The following is a 23,275-nucleotide window of genomic DNA, read 5'->3' as shown; positions in this document are numbered from 1 at the left end:
ACACATAAAAACCAATTCATTCTTTTTTTTATTAAAATAAAGTAAATAATAAAAATATTTTAGAGATATATTAACTCTTATATATATAAAAAAAAACAAACAAAGACGTCCTCTAAAGTTAAAACTCGTTTTAGAAACTTTAAAAGCAAACTTTGCAGCAAGACCACGATATCTATCACCAACCCAAGTGGACTGTGCAGCATAAAAACCAATACGTAATTAATAGACTATTTAATTTAATAAAGAATACTATTTTCAATTAATAAATTCTTGTACTAATTAATTATAATTTAATAAACTTGTTGCGCTAATTTTTAATTTATTGAACTAAGTGCTTTTTTTTATCAGCAATTATTTGAATTGAGTGCTAATTTTACATATCCACATAGTTAATAGATGTTGGCTTTAGAGATGTTTTTTTAATCTGAATTCATTTATACGGTTTTATCATGTAATTAAAGATAATTCGAGGTTTTGTCAAAATTGTGTTTTGATGGCTTAATAAACATGAACAGCTGAAAATAATTTTACGCAAATATATGGATGCAACATGCTAAAATAGTTTTTTTTTTTAATTTTTAAATAAAAAAAAACAAATATTTAGAGACTTCACAATTAAAAAAGAAATTATATAATTGATAAGAAGTGTTTCGGAAAAAAGTAAGTACCTCAGCCCTGCTCCATTCCTTTTTCTTTTTCTTTCCTTTCTCTTTATTTTTTTTTCTTTCATTTTCTCATTCACGTCTTCTTGGGACTTTGGCTCTCATGAACTTCCCTCTTTGTTTATTTTATTGGTTCTGCATTGAGTTTTACATTATCAAATTGAAATATATTAGTGTTCCAAACAACTTAGACTTTATATGTATTATATGGTATAATCTATCCACATGATAATATTCTCACATTTACAGAATCATGATTCATTCGACTTAATCCTAAATTTGATAAATTTATTCAATGCAAGAGATTTTACTTAATGAATTTCAACCAAAAAATAATTAAGAAAATTTTATATTCAATTTTTTATTAAATATTCTTAAAATGTACTATCATCATAAAAAATCATTAAATAATAAATAATTTTAAAGATAAAAAATAATTATTTATTATATATTAACTAAGTTAAATATTATTTTATAAATTAAAAAATATTGATATTTAAAATAATTTTTATTATTAGTAAAAAATTATAAAGTTGTTTCTAAATTGAAATTTAATATTAAATATCGATTTGAAATTTATTTTACAAATTTATATTAATAATAAAAATTATTTTAGATATCAATAATTTTTTAGTTTATATAACAATATCTAATTTAATTAATTATCAAATTTAATTAATATGATAATTAATTGTTATTTAATATTTTTTTAGTGAATTGTCTAATTAGTATATATGTTTGAATTTCTTTATATGACCAGAAATTACTATAACGATTTATGTATGTGTGTAATATGTTTAACACAATATCTTTTCTGGTTATTGGATTATACTATATGATATTAATAAACTTTATTGTATGCTTGTAATTGAGATGAGTTTGAGGTTTTACTCATTTGATTAAAACTAAACCATATTATTGAATTAAATATTATCTAAAATACTATTTGATACATACACATATTTGAATTTCAAGTGCGTGCCACGTAAAATATTTGATTTAATATCTCGAGTGGGTTTGTATGGCTGGGAAACTGTGTAAATTGTTCCCAGTCGTCAGATCCAATACATTTTTAATATTTTTTAAGGCATGTCTTATAAAAGGTCATTACTATAACAATTGTTCATTAATAAATAGTGTTGATTGTTGAGATAATGGGATGAATGTTCTGGGAAAGAGGATTTGTATGGTGTTTCTAACATTGAATTGAAGGGTATTTAAATACTTTTAAGCGTTATTTGGAGAATTGTGAGAGGTTATTGTCACTTTCAACTAAATATATATATAAAAGGAGAATGAAATGGCATTTTGTATGTTTTATGTTACTTGGTTAAACCACAATATATCTCAACTATGTAAAGCAGCACAAAAAAGGATGAGAGTTAGGTTAGTGGGGGTCTCAGGATTCCATTATTTTGTTTCTCAATAAACTAAAGAGAAACAGAACTTTTTAAACTTTTTTTTGTATCTTTAATCTTTGCTAACTTGCTTTCAATTGGAGTGATTGTGATATATAAGCATGTTAATGCATAGCAGTAATGCCAACAAGAATTACTCTTCTAACTTTTTTTTTAGGAAACTGACTAGGAAAACTTATATAATTCCTAGTCATGTATTTAAAAAATTCTTAATATCTAATTAGATGTAAAATTTCTGATACATTTATCTCATACTGAAACTATCAACTTGTGCGTGAAACTATATATTATGGATGGTTTGATAACGGTTCGATAGTTGATGATCTAATAAGCCTAGCAAACAATTGTTAGTTAAGATAGATTCGAAATGATTTCTTTAATACTATATTAAAAAGTAAACTTTAAGTCTATCTCAATTTCATAGAATCGATTTATAAAATTAGGTTTATATATATATATTATGAAATGACTTAATTTTTAGTTGACGTGGAATTAAAAAAAATTTGAGGATAGTTAAAAGGGTTTTTACAAATGCATTAAATATGGATAGGTTTCCTTTATTAGTAGTTATCATGCATAGTCCTGTGGAGTTTCCTCTTTGGATCAGCATCCACTAAAGGAAGGTAATTTAAATGGACTGAATTTTCCATGAGCCACCAAAGCAAACTTGGCCTCTTCCATTACAAGCTCAATCACTTCCTAATCACTTGCCACCCATACACCTAAACCATAACCTTATGGTGGAAATCAATGACAAGGCCACTATTTTTCTCCACCTCCAATTTTCTTAATCTATTTTTCCTTTTTTTATAAATCCTCCAAAATTAATTGCCATGACCTCAACCTACTCCAATCACCATGCATGTTACGTTTCAACTTTCAAGAGCCGTGAAAGATTGGTAAAACCCAACAAAAATAGAAAAAGGGCAGAAAGGAGATTCGCATTTTTGGGTAATCAAGTTCAGATTATATTCATTAATTTATCTTACTTACTTTGCTTCACTCATTCGTAAACAATAATAATATATTGACCATCTGCTCTAAATGATATGTTGATATCTTATTCTAATATAGAATTCTCAAATTTTCCTTTTTTCATGAAAAAAGTGAAATTTAAGTAGAAGAATGAGGTTGTAAACTGGTTTACTTCTCTTTCTTTCAACAAATTTTCTATTTTATTGAAAATATATATATATATATATATATATATATATATATATTTTAATCGGTAAAAATTCGGTTTGTGTTGGAGATCCTACATCAACTAGAGATTAAAGCCTTACTTAGTATATAAGTGGGTGCAAACATCAACTTTATGAGCCGATTTTATGGGATTGAGTTGGGCTTAAAGTTCACTTCGTAATATGAGTTGACAGTCTCGGCGTGAGGGGGTGTGTTGGAGATCCCACATCAACTAGAGATCAACCTCCTCATAAACCGTTTTATGGGATTGAGTTAGACTATTTCGTAATAGTTTTTACATAATTAATTATTAACCAATTCTAATCTACTTCATCCATGAGTCACTCTGCAGAAAATGATAAGTCTATAAAAGATGGCATCATCTACATAGAATGGTCCTTCCTCTCTTCCTGAAATTCCTTGTCTTTTCATAGGAAAAAAAAAAGTCATCTCTCTTACCATTCACCATTGAAAAGAAGCTTTTTCCTTTGTTGTGCGTCTTCTTTTCAAAAGATTTTATTAAATGAGTTTTGACCTAAATTATGGTTTCACGTTTTCTTTCCTTTCTAGCTCAACACATTCCAAATTCGTTTCTTCCATTTTTAACTTTTGAATAGGCCTAGGCTAGGGCATCATCTACCTACGTTCTGTGTTGCTTTTCATAACTTTTATGTGCTTCAAATCTCCAATACGTAAACTAAAACAAAAGAACCATTCCACATAACACACATGTGCAATTTATCTGTCTACTGATAAGACATGTGATTGATAAGACCTCATTTTTCGCAGTGGTTCGGTTATAAATCTTTCGTCTCTCTTTTTTTCTTACTCCTTCCATTTTTCTATTTTTAGTTTTCTTCCTTTTTCTTCTTCATTCATTTCTCGTAACTTTAAAACTGCAAAAGTATACAAATCCCATTTCTGAATTGGGTAACCAGGAAACCTTATGGATTAAACAATCTTATACAATTTGTATAAATCTTATACACCTAAAAAAGTGGTTCACATTTTTATTGTCCATAAAAAAAAATTAAACAATCTAAAGATTTTTCATATGAAGTAATATGAAAGAATAGAAAAAATCTGATTAGTTATCGCAGTGATTTGATAGATTGGGAGGGAGGGGTACAACGAAAAAGAGAGAAAACGGTAGAACGGAGGTGAGAGTGCTTCTTCCTGTATCACCATCACTTCTTCATCCCTCTATAAATTTTAAAATTCCCAATAAAAAGATAAAACTAAAAGTAATGTTTTAGATTACGGATTAAGTAATCTGAAAGTCAAAATTTATCACTTTCAGATTACATAATTTATTTAACAACTCATTATACCAGATTATATAATCCAAAACTTGTTTAAGAAAATAAACCTATCGAATTATGAAATTCGGAAGTAAAAAATTATCATTTTTAAATTATGTAATGCGATAGGTTTTCTAAATTATGTTTTCCGGTATTATGAGTTGTTAAATAGGTTTCAGATTATGGAATTTGGAAGTGGTATTTTTTATTTTCATATTACGTAATTCGATAAATTTATTTTTTTACATAAGTTGTTAAATAGGTTTTAGATTATGTAATTTAGAAGTTGTAATTTTTTATTTGTAAAACATTGTTTATATTTTTTCTCTTTTTATTGAAGAATAATTTTGAAAATTTTAAGATTGAAGTGATGAGATGCAGAAAGAAGCAGTTTAGAGGTGGTAAGAATTAGGTTAGGAGAAGGTATTTTGATCTTAATATTGTTAATGTGGAGTGGAGAGAGTAATTATAGGGGTGCAGGAAGCAAGGGTCCTTTTGTTTTAATCTGTTATTTCTATTGGGTGTCAGGCCCTTCTTGTTAAAAAAATTTGAACCTCATTAAATATCAGGACAGACTTTATATTATATTAATATAGAAAAATACATTTGTTACAATGAATTTCTTTTTTTTCAAAATACAATTGATTATAACAAGACCCTGTTTAAAACATGGTTGTTACTAATAAGTTATGCTACTTATTTATTTTTTTAAATTACATATTTAATACTTTTGTATAGTGTTTGATAAGTTATTATAATAGTTTACAAGTTAACTTCAAGAACTCACAACTTATTTGACCAAAATAAAACTAGTAAAAAAACTTGTTTGATATAATACCTTTTAATTTATTTTTACTACTTCAACTGGCTTTTAATTTCTAATTAGTTACATTTTTTCTTATATTAATTAAAAAAGGCTACATATAAAATTTTATATTAATTAATTATTCATCTCTAATTTAAATACTTAATCTATAAACCAAAATGGTAAAAATTAGAGATTAAAAAATTATCAACTATACAACTAACTCCCGAAAATATAAAGTTTATTTAATTAAATTATAATTTTTGTGGAAAACAAATATGCGACGAAAAAAAGTTACACTTGTCTGTAATTTCAAAGCTGCTGAATCGCTGAAATTGAAAAAAAAAATAATAATCTCATCGGTATGATTTTTTTTGGAAAGAATCCTTGTCACTTTTTATGATATAAAATTTAAGAATGTAAGTCCTGTTTTAAAAAAAAAATAGTAATATATATATAACTAAGATAAATGTAAAAAAAAATATTATAAAGTAATAAATATTTATAAGAACTAAAACTATAAGTAACCATATTTATAAAATTTAAAATATATTCAAACCTTTAAATTTTGATATATATGATCATGAAAAAAATGTTATATGATTCAAGGGACAAATTGATAAAATTTGAAAGTAATTTTTGTTTTAAATGTAGAGCTAAATCCTTGATTTGTTGATAGCTACTTGTAATTAAATTTGTAAGACTAATAGTAACATTAACTAACATAATATTTTATATAAAAAGAAAAGATGTTGATATACAGTAAAAAATACATTATAATAAACTAATTATTTTCTTTTTTAATTAAAAACATTATTATATTAATATAAGTGTTTATTAAATATATGTTGTTTATCTATAGATAGATATAGATGGTGTTAAAGAAACTTTTCTCTAAAGAGACACATATTTGAACCTGCTTAAAAGTGTTTTCTGTATTTATTTTTTCCTGATAAAAAAAAACTACAAAAAATGACATTAACAAATTGACTGAGTTAGAAAACGATGAGAAGTTTTCCATGGAAGAATCTATATCTATTCCTAACTACAACTTTGATCATAGATTACATATTTATTAAGCATTATTAGAATTTTGGTCTTCAGTTCCTTCCTTTTCCCTCACTGTGTTCATGTGAATTATGGTCTAAGTCTCCATCTTCGTGGTGACACCTCACTATTTTTTCACCATTCTCATGCATTTTCTTTTGGTTGCTTTTATCTTCCACTTCACACCTCACCACTACTTCCACCTTATTAGACTCATCCTCATGGGGGTTCTCTGCTGCCACCAATTGATTCTTCTTCTTCATCTCTTCACTTTTACCCCATAAAACCAGGTACAAGCCCAACACAATCAGCACTGCTCCAATAATGCTGAAACAAATTTATTAAAGAAACACTCAGCATCATCCATATATATGCATGATTGGAAGTGTGAAAATAAGAGTAGCAGAAAAAGGTATACATAGACATACCATCCAAGATGCAGCGTCTCCTTCAACATGGTAGAACTAGCCAAGGCCACCAACACAAGCATCAGAGGATTAAAAACAGAGGCAAACAATGGCCCTCTCATGCGGATGCACCATGAAATCATAACCACCATAATCCCAGAAACCACAATACCCTACAACGCCACTCAGTTAACAGCATTTTCTATTAGTCATCAAAACTATAACCAATAATCACATTTCTTCAACTATTTTCATATTACTCATTTACATAATTGTAAGACATCCTCCATCCATGGAATAAAGATAACAACATTTCATAATAATAATATATATAGGTAGATACAAATTTTAACCCTACAAATCGATTTTATAAGATTGATGTATACTCAAAGTTCACTTTTTAACATACCACGAAACCAAAAGTCCGGATTAACTGACCACATTAGCGACCTAACAGCCTATCGGTAAAAACCAATATTCACATCATATTACAGGTTAGGAGCGAGAATCCCAATTAAGAACATAAAACAATATTAACGTCCATTGGACCTGATTCAACAATTCTAATAGAATAAGACCCACTAGAACAGTATAAATAGGTAAGAACTCTCACAGAAAAATGTAATGTTACTCTAAATACTAAATTAGATCGTTCACATTGAACTCATCTAACTTAACGTTGAAATATCTTTACAGGTACATCAAAGAAAATAAATCAGATCGAAGAGAAGACAATAGAAGATATTGGGAGGGAATATTTGACTTCATGTAACTTGTAAGAACACAAATGCTTCTTTTATCTTTATTTTGATAGAAAAATAGGAAGGAAGAATAAGCAATATATAAAGTTATGAAAGGATTAGTAAGAAGATGGCATACCGAATAAGCTGCAGTCCAAAGCCTAATATTCCAACCCAACCTCCACTGAGTCCAGTCCCTCTCAAGGCAAAGTGCAATGACGATGGAGACCAGTGCCCCCCACATTGACATCAACGCCGTACTAGAGTAAGGACAAGGGTATCTTTCAATCATCTTCGCCTGAATTATGAGCCACAACGCATAACTCACGCCACTAGCCAGAGCGGACAAAGAACCCAAAACAGTCTTGGCACCACTAGCCTGCGCCGGTGGGCGCGCACCGTTCTGGTGCAAAAGGTTAAAGTGAAACGTCCCTATTTTGATTTCTTTGCCTTTAACGAAAGTCAGCACCATTGCTCCACCAATTCCAATTAATGTACCCGCTATTTTCGCTTTTCCAGCTGCTGTTCTCAAATTTAACCTTTCCAAACTATATAAACCATTAAATATTTAAATTAAATTATTTTTTATATAAAAAATAATAAATAAATATGAATCACTTTAAAAAATAATTTAATTATTAAAAAAAAAATCACTTCAGCTTTGTAACACAACTTTAACCTCCTACCATCTATGTCAAACACTCCAAACACTCAAAAAATACTAATGAAACTATCCAACATCCTAATGAAAAAAATGCACGCGAAAACAATATACACAATCACGAATCAACTGCAGAAAAATAAAACACAAGATTTAAGGTGGTTTGGTGCCAACTGCAACCTACATCCACACGGGCAACTATTAATTTACATTATATCCTGTTGCACACCAATTACAACAATGATATGAGATAATAAAGGAACACGATTAAGCCCACTCACTAAAACAAGGTGTCTACTCAGCCCAACCCAATCAGTACCCAACAAAGACATCATTCAACCAGTCTCATACAAACCAAATGATCAAAACACAAGTTAGAATTTGGAAATTCTTGAAAATTGAATTAATTTAAAAGTGAATTTAGAGAATTGGAAAAAGAATATGAGGGGTATAGTACACTTACCCAAAGCAAAGGGCCAAGATAAAGGTTATGCCTGGTACAAGATTAGCCATTGCCGATGTAAAGGTTGCAGATGTTAAAGAGAGAGCTTGCAAGTAGAAATTTTGAGCTAATGATCCCCTGCGAAATAAATCAAGAGAGAACACTTTGTTAACAAAAATAAACAAAATTATTCAATCACTAAATTTTAAATTTATCCTCATGTCAAATTCTTAGTAAAAAAATCCATCCTTTGTCTTTTATATTTTTCACTGCAATCTATATTTTATTTTATAATAAAATAACCAAGAAAAAACCGTCTTTTTTTCATGAAAGATAAGGTGTGACTTCTGAGAAAGTCAAACAAAAAGAAGAGTCTTAGCAATAATTCGTTTTTTAACTTAATTTAAGAGGGATATAAATTTATTTGCATGTATTAAGAAGATTATGAGTTTATAACTTAGTTTATAACTTGCAAAAAAATAGTTTATAGATAACTTCTTTTAGTTAGCTTGGCTGGCTTATATATTGTGTATAAGTTTTTAGTGTATGTCTTTTTTACATTTTTTTATACTTAATTTCGAGGAATGATGAGTATGATTTTGAGTATTCTTATTCTTATCTCTACGAAGTAAAATGCATCTTTGTTACTATAACTAAAACTTAAAGAAATGTTTGTTACTTAAACCCTAAACTATTTTATATATTAATAAAAGAATATTTTAAAAAAACAAAAATTACAAAGTAAAAAAATTGAATATTATCAAAGATTCATTAAAAAAAAACATATTTTAAATTGTTTAAAGAGTTTTCTCAATTGAATACTTAAAATTAGAAGTCAAATTTTCTCATGTGAACAAAATAAACGATAAATAAAAATATTGAATTAAACAAAAATAATTTATGTGTATCTAAAAGTTATTTAATTTAATGAAATTAATGTTTTGTATTTTCTGAAATACAATACATCTTTTAAACTAGATAAAAGAAAAAAAAAATGTGTGTGATAAATGACAAAGTAACGTACGAAATGAGAGAATGTCGTCTATATTAAAATAGTCAAAAACACTTGAAAGAGAAGGTGAAATATTGTATGAAAAAAAAAAATCTTCAAATGAAATAAACTTAAGAACTAGAAAGAAAGTAAATAAAGTTTTTTAATGAAAAATAAATATTTTAGTAATTTGAGATGAGGATAAATTCGAGGATAGAGATAAGTATAGAGTGTGTGTATACTCATCCTTACTATCAATTTAAATCAACATACTCATACTTATACTCTCTTAATACATCTTAACACAGAAATTAAGAACTCATACTTATACTCTCTTAATACATCTTAACACAGAAATTAAGAACTCATACTTATACTCTCTTAATACATCTCTCTTAATACATCTTAACACAGAAATTAAGAACTCATACTTACACTCTCTTAATACATCTTAACACAGAAATTAAGAACTGATATAAGAATGAATTCACATTAATATTTATGAAAATGAATGTATTTTTGTCATTTAGTACATTTAGTACTTTGTGTAGAGTTAATATAGAAATTAATTATCTTTTGTCTTTAAAATTATTTTATATTTTATGATTTTTTTTATTGTAGTAGTTATTTTCATGATTTTTTTTAGTTGTTATATACTAGCTACTGTTATATACTAAGTTATGTTATATACTATGTTGGTATATAAAATGAATGGTATTTATTTATTTATTTTTATTTTTCTTAATGAATCATACATTATGAAATTAATTTTTAGAAATAAAAAATAATTAATTGTTATAGTGATTAAATTAGAAACTGTTGTTAAATAATTTTTAAATTAATATTTAATTAAAAATCAGATTTTTTTTACCAAATTTAAAATTTTAGAATTTAAATAATTGGTAGTTAAAACTTGATAACTAATTAAATATCAATTTAGAAACTATTTAACAATAATATAAACTAGAAACTAACTTAGAAACTAAATTTTTGTTACTCCAAAATAGTATTTAATTTAGTCACTATAACAACTAATTATAACAACTAATTATAACAACTAATTATAACAACTAATTATAACAACTAATTATTTTTATTTTTAAAAATTAGTTTTCTAAAAATTAGTTTGTATTACATCATTTTCTATAGGTTATATATGAAATGTATGATATTTATTTATTTTATATTTTATTTTTCTTAATGGAATCAGTATTTATTAGTAATAAATGAGCAGAGTTAAAGGAGTTATACATTTATAATGTATAATAAATAGAGTACTGATACTGTTTATGGAAAGTTTGTGAATACTTGCCCTACTAATAAAAGTTGTATTAATATTATTTGTCTAAAGAAAAGAAGAGCATAAGAATAGATAGCTAAGGAACACGAAAATCGCATGAGAACAGTTAAAAGACAACAGATACCCAAATAAGCCGCAAAAAAATGACTGAAACAGTATTCTCCAACTCATCTTTGTCCTCTTCTTCCTGCCAATCATCAACAAACAAAAACAAAACATGTCACTCTCTTTGCTGTTTCTCTTCATTCACTTTTGTTTTTTCACCCACAAAAATCAAAATCAACCACTTCAACAGAACATAACATGAACATAACAATAAGTGACAGAAAGTTATATATGAATAGATTAAAAGAATATGAAACAAAACGAGGAAGGCACCTTTCAAGAATGAGAGCAAGTGGAGCCATGAAAATGGTGGCAAACAGAAAACGGTAGGCAACAACAATCCTCAAGTTCATGCCGTCGTTAACGGCGAGCTTGTAGAAGATATTGACACCGGCATATCCTACTTGCACCACCAGCATTACCAGGGTTGGTTTCAACGCCTGCACCACATTGCAGACATTCTTCATGGTTGTAATTTGTTTATGTTACGCTACCACCACCACTGTTATGTGTTATGGTAGCGTAAAAATGATAATTAAAGCGTAAGTGTTAGAGAGAAGAGTGTGAGAGAGAAGAAGAGTGGAGAAATGAAATTGTGAAGCAGTGGAAGAAGAAGGGAGAGAGAGGTGTTTATTGGGACGCAGATTCCAAAGTCGAAAGAGGCCACGTCACCTTATGAGTTTCTATTATGACACGTCACAAACTCATCTTCTTAACTCAATTTCCAGTGTCTTCCCATTACTATCGGTGAAGAACTTGTCTTCTTCTTCTTTTAACACATCAAATAACTTTCATTTTTTATATAACAAAGTTACAATCTATCTACTCTCTTCTAACTTTTTTTACACTATTTTTAACAATATTTTATTAACATATTTATAACCAAACTTAGATCACAAAACGGATCTTCGTTTCGTTCTGATCTATCACTTTCTGGGTTCATTAGTCATTTTTAATTTTTTTTTCAATTTTTTAGTTGTAATAATTAATATCGTTTTAAAAAAACAAAAAAAAACAATAAAATTAAATAAAATTTTAATATTCTAATAAAAAAATTAATACATAATAAAATAAAATAAATATCAACAAGACTTTTATGAATTAAAAAATATTTAAAAATATTAATGTAAATAAAATTTAATATAAAACATTAACCACGTCAATTTTATTTCAAAAACATAAAATTCTTCTTTAAAATATTTTTATTTCAAAAATATATTTTTTTTAAAAAATACAAAAAAAACGAATAGAAATAACATTATTGATTATAAAAAAAAATAAGTAAGAAATACAATTTATTTATTTTATATAAAATTAGAAATATGAATAAAATATTAGTAACCTAATAATTATATATAATCAGATATATAAGATATACTTGACTATTTAATAAAGATATAATTAATTATACTATAAATATTTTATTAATGTTTATTATATAATATTAAAATATAATTAATTATACTTCTTTTAGGACATCTCTTTATATATGAAAAGTTTAATGCGTGAATTTTTGTTTCTTATTTTTCATATTTATCTTTATTTTTTTATTTTTTTATTCATTGTCAAATAAGGAGGCCTTAAATGGACTGTAATTATATTAATTTATCAGGTTTTTTAGTTTAACTTGTCCTTTTCTAATAGTATGTGTTTGACTTAATTTCTACCTCTAACGTATAAAAATTGGTCAAATCAAATAAATCAAGCACTAACAAGCATGACTTTAGTGAAGAATGCATGTAAAACATCACAAAAAGAAAACACAAAATATTTGTAATAAGACTAATTTGGTTTGTAATTAAATTCAAATGTTTGGTGGAAGTTTATTTTGATTCAAAACAATTATTTTGATACTAATATAATGTTTGTTGAAATTTCACACTATTTTTTTATAACATTATTAAATATAATTATAGCTATATGAAATATATTGTGGATGCCTAGTATAAAGAGTCCAATTAAATATAATTAATAAATTTATAAGAGTTCCCACTATAATATTTTAAGATTCGCCACTTTAATATAAAATATCTTAAAAATAATATATGAACTAAATAAATATATTAAATAATAAAAAATTGAAGAAAAAAATATTTTTAATTTAAAATAAATAAATTTTATAGATTTAAATCAAGACAATACAAGAAAATATTAAATATATCAACTATATTAAATATTATTTTATAAACTAAAAAAAATACTGATATATAAATTAGTTTTTATTATTTTTAATATTGATTTTTTTAATATTTTTTTATAGTAGTGAAAGTAGTGGTATGAAAGCTAATAAAAATGAATTGTGTAAGAAGCAAATAGCAATTTGAATGTTAAGCACATAGATTTGATTCACATGAATGAAGAAACAATAGAGGAGAAAGACTAAGACAAAAAGTGCAGAAGAGGGTGGAGTTAGTGGAGTTTGATAATTCCATTAATTGGTGAAGAATGAAATAGGTTTGAAAGATACTTTTGCAGTTTGAAAGATGTTGATGGAATCTTAGTCATCACTGTCACTAAAAGGCATTATAGCATGTTACAGAGACAAAACTAAATTTCGAAAGTTTGGTTTTCTGACTTATCTCATGCCCTGTCTTAGTTATGTGTTTAGACAGTGGACACTGTTGTTACCTTTTCCTCTTTAGAGAGTATTCATATATATGTAATAGTTGCAAGCTATAGATATTAAATGTCATTAATGCACCATAAAGTCTAAGTTTTATTTCCACATAGTATATATCTAAGGGTTTAAGCAAATATACTAGTTATTTAATGGTATTTAAAGATAAAAAAATGAATATAAAATATTAAATTTTGACTTTCTCTATATACTACTTAGTGTCAAATTAAATGATTATATTCATTGTATGCACAAAGCATCATTATTTTAATAGTTCATTCAAGCAATAAAACTCCTGAATCAAATCGTAAATTGAAATCTAAATAGAGATATTAAATCAATTCTTTCTGTTATAGAACTCTAAATTTTCAAACAAGGAATCATCACTCAACTAGGCACCGGACGAACGCACGCGGCCGACCGACCGAACGCATAATAAATGTAAGGATATTTATGTAACAAGATAAGGTGGTTAAGATACACATCTGAAGAATAAGGAATACGCATTTAAAGATATATTGATATTTATGTAACAAGATAAGGTGGGATACACCTCTGAAGAATAAGGAATACGCATTTAAAGATATATTGATATTTATGTAACAAGATAAGGTGGTTGAGATACACCTTCGAAGAATAAGGAATACGCATTTAAAGATATATTCCCCGGATATTCTGGAGCACGACTGGCAAAGACCTATCCATAACCACCCTGAGCCCAAAGGGGTAGAAAGCTTATTAGGTAATCCTATAAATACCGTGCTCAAGCCAGAGAAAGGTACGTTCTCACTCACTCACTAAACCACACTTAGAATCTCATACTCACTTGAGCGTCGGAGTGCCTTCGCAGGTACCCTTCCCCGCCCGACCGAAGGAGACACCAAGAAGGAGCGACCGACTGAAGGAGACACCCAGAAGGAACGACCGACCGAAGGAGAAGAAGATCGACACGTCAACAATTACACTATGTCAACCGACCGTGCCTGGGTCCCATCTCTCCACAACATGTACAATTGGCGCCCACCGTGGGGCCCGAGAGGCTCCTTCGCCCCTCAACTAGGGGGATCCACTCCCCTTAGACCTCGATTGGGGGGCTTGTTCCCGTATGCCAATACAGTCCCACATCGCTCAGAAATCGAGGCCAAGGGCAGTTTATATACTCCCTCCTCCCTTCACCCTTCGAGGCGCCTTTTAAGGACAAAACCGTGACGGAGCACCGATCTCCAAAGCGGACAATACCTCGAATGCGGTGATTGACCCTAGCGATGCTGCCCAACGACTTGAGGTTGGAACATTGGCGCCCACCGTGGGGCCGAGGCAAAGTTTCAATTTTTAAAGCTATAATGGTTGCAACAAGGAACAACAACGACGCCATGGCAGAACAGATGACCATGATTCAAACCCTCCAAACTCAGATGGAGGAACTGCGACAAAAGGGGATGGACGATCGTCGTCAACACGAAGAGGATAGACATCGCCAAGAGGAAGAAATTGCCTTATTGAGAGAGCAGAACGCGCGACTCCAGCGACAGGTCGATAATCCTGAACGAGAAGGACAATCCCATGCAGCCGACCGAACCGCCTCTCGCATACCTACGCTGGCCGAAACCAATCCTGCTTCCAGAGCTGAAACAATCGAAAGAAAGTCAAGTAAAAGGGCTCATCCTTTTACAGACGAAAATTATCGCTACTCCACTTCCTGACAAATGGAGGGGTCTCAGCATAAAACTCTATGACGGCTCGACCGACCAAGATGAGCATTTAAATGTTTATAAAACACAGATGACCTTGTACACCAAAGATAACAATGTGTGGTGTCAAGTTTTCCCAACGTCACTACAAGGAGAACCTCTTACTTGGTTTACAGAGCTGCCTCCGAACTCCATCGATGACTTTGACGTCCTAGCCGCAAAATTTTCTACCCAACATGCCACCAGCCGACCACATCATATGTCTTCCATGTCTCTCCTATTGGTGCAACAAGAGAAAGGTGAACCTCTTAGAACCTTTTTAGACAGGTTCAACAAAGCATGTATGAATATCCGAGGACTCAAACAGGACGTTGCATTACACCATTTGGTCTCGGCCATCCGGCCGGGTCGTTTTGCCGACAGTCTCATCAAGAAACCACCTCAAGACATGGAAGATCTCCGCACTCGAGCAACCAAATTCATGCAAATCGAAGAACACATCGACTATCACCAACGGTTCAAGGCTGTCGGATCCGGAGTCCTCAAAGATCAAATCCCGAGTAAGGAAAGAGAAATCGAAGCCGAACGGACGTCCGAACCACTCAGAGGCCCGATTGGAATAAAGGAGGCCGTATGCCCAGATTCAACAGTTACACCCCTTTAACTGTTCCGCGGGGACGAGCCCTAGATGAAGCACTACAAACGGACTTAATCCCGACACTGAAGCGATATCAAACGCCACCGAACGCAGATACCGCTAAGCATTGTCAATACCATCGAAACTTCGTCCACACAACCGAAGGATGTCAGGCGTTGAAGGACAAAATCGAAGAGCTCATCCAGGCTGGCCATTTGCGCTAATTCGTCAAGAGGACAAGGAATTCAAGATCCCCACCACGGAGTACCGACCGTCCATCCCGTGGTGCCGACCGGTCATACCATAACGATTACAAACGCCTAACTGACCATAGCCAAGCTTAGCGGAAACGTAGTGAAAGCCCCGTTCGGTGTACACGCGCCCGCAGCACAAGTCCCGACCGAAACGCCCGCCCACGCCAACGAGTTCGCGAAGTCATCAACATGATTGCTGGACCCGTTACCCTGGGCAAACCGAGCCACGAAGCAAATTATATAGCCGGAGGCTTTGCCGGTGGCGGGTGCTCAAATTCCGCCCGAAAGAAACATCTTCGGGACATCCAGTCCGCTCATGCCACTACGAGGAGGCGTCCACACATACCTCCGATTACTTTCACTGACGACGACTTCACAGCCATAGATCCAACCCAGGACGACCCTATGGTAATCACCGTGGAAATTGACAAGTTCGCAATTGCCAAGACTTTGGTAGACCAAGGAAGCTCGGTCGACATATTATACTGGGAAATCTTCAAGAAAATGCGCATCCTAGAAGCAGACATTCAACCCTATAACGAACAAATCGTAGGGTTCTCAGGCGAACGGGTCGACACTAAGGGGTATATAGACTTATATACAACCTTTGGTGAAGAAGATGGTCTCCACAAAACAATAAACGTACGATATCTTTTGGTTAACGCCCAGACTTCCTACAACATCTTGCTCGGTCGTCCGTCCATCAACAGGTTAAAAGCCATTGTTTCCACCCCGCACTTAGCCATGAAATTCCCTTCGGCAAATAACGACATTGCAACAATCCATGTCGATCAAAAAACCGCTAGAGAATGTTATGTCGCAAGTTTGAAAAATGAGCCAACTCGACGGCTCTACACAACCAATCCGGACGACCGACTCTCGCAAAAAAGAGGACGATCCCCGACCCGACATTCCGGACGACGCATGTCCCGTCGACAAATGATAGCCCTTGTTGATCTCGACCCTCGTATGGACGATCCCCGTATGGAGGCAGGAGAAGACTTGCATCTGTTCCCCCTTCGTGATGATCGCCACGCTACACATATCGGCACTTCACTAAAGTCGGACGACCGAATGGCCATTGGCACGACACTTGTTAAAAATGCCGACCTGTTCGCATGGACGGCCGCTGACATGCCTGGCGTAGACCCACAGGTAATCACTCACCGATTATCACTGTATAAAGAAGCTAGGCCAATAGCCCAAAAGAAAAGACATCTAGGCGAAGAAGGACGCCAAGCCGCACGTGACGAAGCCGATAAATTGTTACAAGCTGGATTCATTCGGAAAGCCCGCTACACCACATGGCTAGCCAACGTGGTTATGGTAAAGAAAGCGAGGAAAATGGCGAATGTGCGTTGACTACACGGACCTCAATAAGGCATGCCCAAAAGACTCTTACCCTCTGCCTACCATTGATCGTCTTGTTGATGGGGCGGTCGGACATCACATCCTCAGCTTCCTTGATGCCTACTCAGGTTATAATCAAATCCAAATGCACCCGGCCGACCGAAAGAAGACAGCCTTCATGACTGATTCCGATAATTTATACTATGAAGTTATGCCCTTCGGACTCAAAAATGCCGGGGCCACTTATCAAAGACTAATGGACCATGTATTCCATGACATGATCGGCAGGAACGTTGAAGTCTATGTTGATGACATTGTTGTCAAATCCGACTCATGTAAACAACATGTCGCCGACCTAAAAGAAGTTTTCCAAGCTCTTCGTCAACACCGAATGCGACTCAATCCTGACAAATGCGCGTTCGGCGTCGAGGGAGGAAAGTTCTTAGGCTTTATGCTTACCCACCGTGGCATAGAAGCTAATCCAGAGAAATGTCAAGCCATTTCCGAAATGAGGAGCCCCAGTTCCATTAATGAAATTCAAAGACTCATTGGGCGGCTCACCGCTCTGTCCAGGTTTGTCCCTAAACTCGCAAAAAGGACAAGACCCATAGCCCGATTATTGAAAAAAGCATCTCACTTCGAATGGACGCCCGAATGTGAAGAAATCTTCCTCCAATTAAAAACATTTTTGTCCTCCCCACCGGTCATCCAGAAACCAGATGCCCGAGAGCCGATCATAGTCTACCTAGCTGTTTCAAACGAAGCTATTAGTTCAGTCATAGTCCAAGAAATTAATTCCGAAGAACGTCCAGTTTATTTCATCAGCCGCGCCCTCCACGGCGCTGAGGTTCGGTACCAGATAATCGAAAAGGTAGCCATGGCTCTAATCATTACAGCCCGACGAATGCGCATGTATTTTCAAAACCATCGCATCATTGTTCAGACAAACTATCCTATCATGAAGATTCTGGCCAAACCAGACTTAGCCGGACGAATGATTAGCTGGGCAATAGAATTATCAGAATTCCATATACAGTACTAGCCAAGAGGAGCCATCAAGTTGCAAGCCCTTGCTGACTTCGCAGCCGAACTCACCCCATGTTTGGCTAAGGACGACCATCCATCTTGGATTTTGCACGTTGACGGCTCCTCCAATGAACGGTCGTGCGGCGCGGGAGTTGTGTTGGAAGGACCCGGCGAGATTGTTATTGAACAAGCTTTGAAATTTGAATTCAAGACTTCCAACAACCAAGCTGAGTACGAAGCCCTTATAGCCGGCTTACACTTAGCCCAAGAATTGGAAATCACTAGACTAATTTGTAAAAGCGATTCCAAACTCGTCATCAGACAGCTCAATGACGAGTACGAAGTACGGGAAAGCTTGTTGCAGCAGTACTACCACTTCGTCAAACAATTGATGGATACATTCTCAGCAATATCTTTGCAACACGTCCGCCGCGATCACAACACTCGCGCGGATGCCTTATCCCGGCTAGCAACCACAAAAAGAAAATGAGTACACCAGTCAGTAATCCATGTCACGCTGGCACGGCCGAGCATCGATCTACAATAATGTCTAATGATCGAATCAGAATCCACCTGGATCACCCCCATCAAAGAATATCTGCTTAATGGTACGTGTAGTCCCAGTTCTGAGAAAACCATGAAGCAGAAAACTGCCTGGTTCATCCTAATAGGTGACGATCTCTATCGTCGTGGATATACCAGACCACTCCTCAAATGTTTAACACCCGATCAGGCCTCTTATGTCATCCAGGAATTGCACGAAGGAATATGTGGTACTCATTCTGGTGCGCGAACAATGGCCGCTAAAGTACTCCGAGCCGGCTACTATTGGCCAACCGTCCAAGGTGATTGTACCAACTTCATCCGCAAATGCCTTAAATGTCAAGAATTCGGTACTCTGTCTCACCAAAAACCAGAGGAACTCCATTATATGCTCTCACCCTGGCCGTTCATTCAATGGGGTATGGACATTATTGGCCCTTTCGCCCCCGGCAAAGGCCAATGTAAATTCTTACTGGTCGGCATAGACTACTTCACCAAGTGGATTGAAGCTGAACCTCTAACCACAATCACCGCTCGCAACGTTCAAATTTTTGTATGGAAAAATATTGTTTGTCGTTTCGGCCTTCCTCAGATCATCATCACTGATAACGGCCGACAATTTACCGACCGCACCTTAGCCGAATTTTACGCGAAGCTCCACATCAAACATATTGCCAGCTCGGTTGAACATCCGCAAACAAACGGCCAAGTAGAAGCCGCCAACAAAGTCATTCTGAACGAGTTGAGGAAACGTCTTGGCCCAGCCAAAGGTAACTGGACCGAAGAACTCTTAGAAGTATTATGGGCATATCGCTGTACCCCCCAAACGACCACACAAGAAACGTCGTACAGCCTAACATATGGCACCGAAGCCATGATCCCCGTCGAAATTGGAGAACCTTCCCTCCGCCGACAAACCCTTGATCTTGACCTGAACGAGGAAAGTCTCTTTGTTGGCCTAGATCTTATCAACGAACTTTGGGACAAGTGTAAAATTCACGAAGAAGCATGCAAAATCAGGGCAGCCAGACGGTACAACTCCAAAGTTAAACCAAGACAGTTCCACAAAGGTGACTTAGTATGGCGAATGCGAGGTGACGCCCGAAAGGAAGGTGGCAAGTTTTCTAGCAATTGGGAAGGGCCATTCCGCATAGCAGACACAACAACTGGTGGAGCCTATTACATAGAACATTTATCTGGGAAGGACATACCAAGAACGTGGCATGTCACACATCTCAAATTTTATTACAGTTGAACTTAATCAAAGTGTACTCTTTCCTCGCTCGGTCGGCTTTTCCCTAAGGAAGGTTTACGACCGAGAAGGTTTTAACGAGGCACTATAAATTAAAATCCAAGTCTCCTATTCCTTTTATTACTCTTATTTATGCCTCGTTCGGCATCAGAATTATTACTATTTTAACGTAATCGGAATTATTTATGCCTCGTTCGGCATCAGAATTATTACTATTTTAACGTAATCGGAATTATTTATGCCTCGTTCGGCATCAGAATTATCATTACTTTAACGTAATCGAAATTATTTATGCCTCATTCGGCATCAGAATTATCATTACTTTAACGTAATCAGAATTATTTATGCCTCGTTCGGCATCAGAATTATCATTAACGTAATCAGAATTATTTATGCCTCGTTCGGCATCAGAATTATTACTACTTTAACGTAATCGGAATTATTTATGCCTTGTTCGGCATCAGAATCATTACTTTAACGTAATCAGAATTATTTATGCCTCGTTCGGCATCAGAATTATCATTACTTTAACGTAATCAGAATTATTTATGCCTCGTTCGGCATCGGAATTATCATTAACGTAATCGGAATTATTTATGCCTCGTTCGACATCAGAATCATTACTTTAACGTAATCAGAATTATTTATGCCTCATTCGGCATCAGAATCATTACTTTAACGTAATCAGAATTATTTATGCCTCGTTCGGCATCAGAATTATTACTACTTTAACGTAATCAGAATTATTTATGCCTCGTTCGGCATCAGAATCATTACTTTAACGTAATCAGAATTATTTATGCCTCGTTCGGCATCAGAATTATCATTACTTTAACGTAATCAGAATTATTTATGCCTCGTTCGGCATCAGAATTATCATTACTTTAACGTGATCGGAGCATAAAGCCGCCTGTTGAAGACCCAGCCGGAAGTACTCTTCACTTATGCGGAGCATAAAGTCTTGGCATTTTTTCACTTAAGCTTTGAGGGCCTCCTCCCGGTCGGCCCCATCCTTCAATTGTACCTCAAACCCTCTTTTTTGCTCTTCACACGCCCTTACGGCTGCCCGCTCCTCCTCCAGTTGGCCTTTTAGCTTCTCGACCATCCCGGCCGATGCCTTTGAAGCTTGGTTTGCTTCCGTCACTTCCTTCTTCAAGTTCCTCGATCACCGTTCGGCTCGCCACGAGCACCCGACTTTGCAGTTCTGAAGTCTCCACCATCAACTTCGTTGTAGGGATGGTGGAGAGTAGGTGGGAAGCAATCTCCAAACCGGCCGTCAATAAATGCGAACGCTATTTATAACATTCCTCTTCTTCCCTCAACCGTCAGATGCACATTCATCCTACGACCTCAGCCAGTCGGAAGTCGAACCGTCACTCGATCTCCACCGTTGGATCGATCTCTGTCCCATCCGACCAAAAGAGCTCGTCCCGTCATTCCGTTACATTTAATGCCTGACACATCGAAATGCACAACAATCATTACGACTCTTCGGCTTTTATTCCCCTCGAGCCTAAGGGGCAAGTGTACCGATAGGCACCGGACGAACGCACGCGGCCGACCGACCGAACGCATAATAAATGTAAGGATATTTATGTAACAAGATAAGGTGGTTAAGATACACTTATGAAGAATAAGGAATACGCATTTAAAGATATATTGATATTTATGTAACAAGATAAGGTGGTTAAGATACACCTCCGAAGAATAAGGAATACGCATTTAAAGATATATTGATATTTATGTAACAAGATAAGGTGGTTAAGATACACCTTCGAAGAATAAGGAATACGCATTTAAAGATATATTCCCCGGGTATTCTGGAGCACGACTGGCAAAGACCTATCCATAACCACCCTGAGCCCAAAGGGGTAGAAAGCCCATTAGGTAATCCTATAAATACCGTGCTCAAGCCAGAGAAAGGTACGTTTTCACTCACTCACTAAACCACACTTAGAATCTCATACTCACTTGAGCGTCGGAGTGCCTTCGCATGTACCCTCCCCGCCCGACCGAAGGAGACACCAAGAAGGAGCGACCGACTGAAGGAGACACCCAGAAGGAACGACCGACCGAAGGAGAAGAAGATCGACACGTCAACAATTACACTACGTCAACCGACCGTGCTTGGGTCCCATCTCTCCACAACAGGTACACAACCGATGAAAAATTTATAATTATTAAGTTTATTGTGGAAGATCCCAACTGTTTGAAAAAACAGGATCTCATTCTTCTGTTGAACCGTCTAGTGAATATTATAGTCTTTTGATATTGTCAACTTCTTTTATATGTCCTGAAAATAAGATAGGTTGAACTTTCTGTCTTTCCATAATCTATAGGGATTTGTTTTTTATTGATGGTAAATAGTAAATTTTGTTAATTGCTTCTACCAAAAAAATGTGTAGGTGTGGATAGCGATAAGTTTCAAGAATGACATTGAGTTTCACTAGCATTTGGGTATATTTTTTTTTTGTTAATAACCTCTATGGCCCCTTTCTATAATACCAATAGAAGATGGAACATTATAAGATGTATTAGATATGGTCCTTTTCTAGAAATACCACTAGAAGATGGAACATTAGACGGTGCAGTGTACGCATAAATTTTGTTATGAGATTTGTCTTTATATCTCATCATGTTTTAGCACGTGGTTTACTTTAATTTCTTCTAGAAGATCATCAAGTGATCTCCCACTTGTGAAAATTTGGGATAGAATATTCTTTAGAGAAGTATTTTGAGATGGTAGATTATCTATATATGGTATTGCTACGCTTCTTTCCAACACTTTCTTTATAAAGAAGGGTTTACTTTTTTTATGGAAAACTTTTTTTTACACCAGAAATA

The 23,275-nt window shown here is 33.8% G+C and overlaps 2 protein-coding genes across 2 annotated transcripts; one reads left to right on the top strand and one right to left on the bottom strand.

Annotated features, from left to right (window-relative positions):
* Window positions 1-6,280: 6,280 nt before the first annotated feature.
* On the bottom strand, window positions 6,281-11,663 carry LOC137833371 (WAT1-related protein At1g68170). Its single transcript, XM_068641721.1, has 6 exons — window positions 11,335-11,663; window positions 11,081-11,143; window positions 8,687-8,803; window positions 7,702-8,110; window positions 6,844-6,995; window positions 6,281-6,742 (listed from the first exon to the last, which is right to left on the bottom strand). Exons 1-6 carry the CDS (start codon window positions 11,526-11,528, stop codon window positions 6,469-6,471), a joined length of 1,209 nt encoding a protein of 402 aa, XP_068497822.1. The 5' UTR covers window positions 11,529-11,663; the 3' UTR covers window positions 6,281-6,468.
* A 3,797-nt stretch (window positions 11,664-15,460) lies between these two features.
* Window positions 15,461-16,033, top strand: LOC137833588 (uncharacterized). The gene has a single exon (XM_068641929.1). It carries the CDS (start codon window positions 15,461-15,463, stop codon window positions 16,031-16,033), a length of 573 nt encoding a protein of 190 aa, XP_068498030.1.
* Window positions 16,034-23,275: the final 7,242 nt, after the last annotated feature.

Source organism: Phaseolus vulgaris, chromosome 6 (genome assembly GCF_051622355.1).
Source record: "Phaseolus vulgaris cultivar YP4 chromosome 6, ASM5162235v1, whole genome shotgun sequence".
Classification (NCBI taxonomy): domain Eukaryota; kingdom Viridiplantae; phylum Streptophyta; class Magnoliopsida; order Fabales; family Fabaceae; genus Phaseolus; species Phaseolus vulgaris.
The sequence above is the reverse complement of the archived record's forward strand: the minus strand, read 5'-3'. Positions and strand labels throughout refer to the sequence as shown.

Excerpts from the sequence above, each read along its gene's own strand:
- LOC137833371 (XM_068641721.1), bottom strand. The coding sequence starts at position 11,528 with ATGAAGAATGTCTGCAATGTGGTGCAGGCGTTGAAACCAACCCTGGTA. Across the intron at positions 8,804-11,080 it reads TTTTTTTGCGGCTTATTTGG|GGGATCATTAGCTCAAAATT; the intron begins GTATCTGTTGTC and ends TTTATTTCGCAG. Across the intron at positions 8,111-8,686 it reads ATCTTGGCCCTTTGCTTTGG|TTTGGAAAGGTTAAATTTGA; the intron begins GTAAGTGTACTA and ends TGGTTTATATAG.
- LOC137833588 (XM_068641929.1), top strand. The coding sequence starts at position 15,461 with ATGACCTTGTACACCAAAGATAACAATGTGTGGTGTCAAGTTTTCCCA.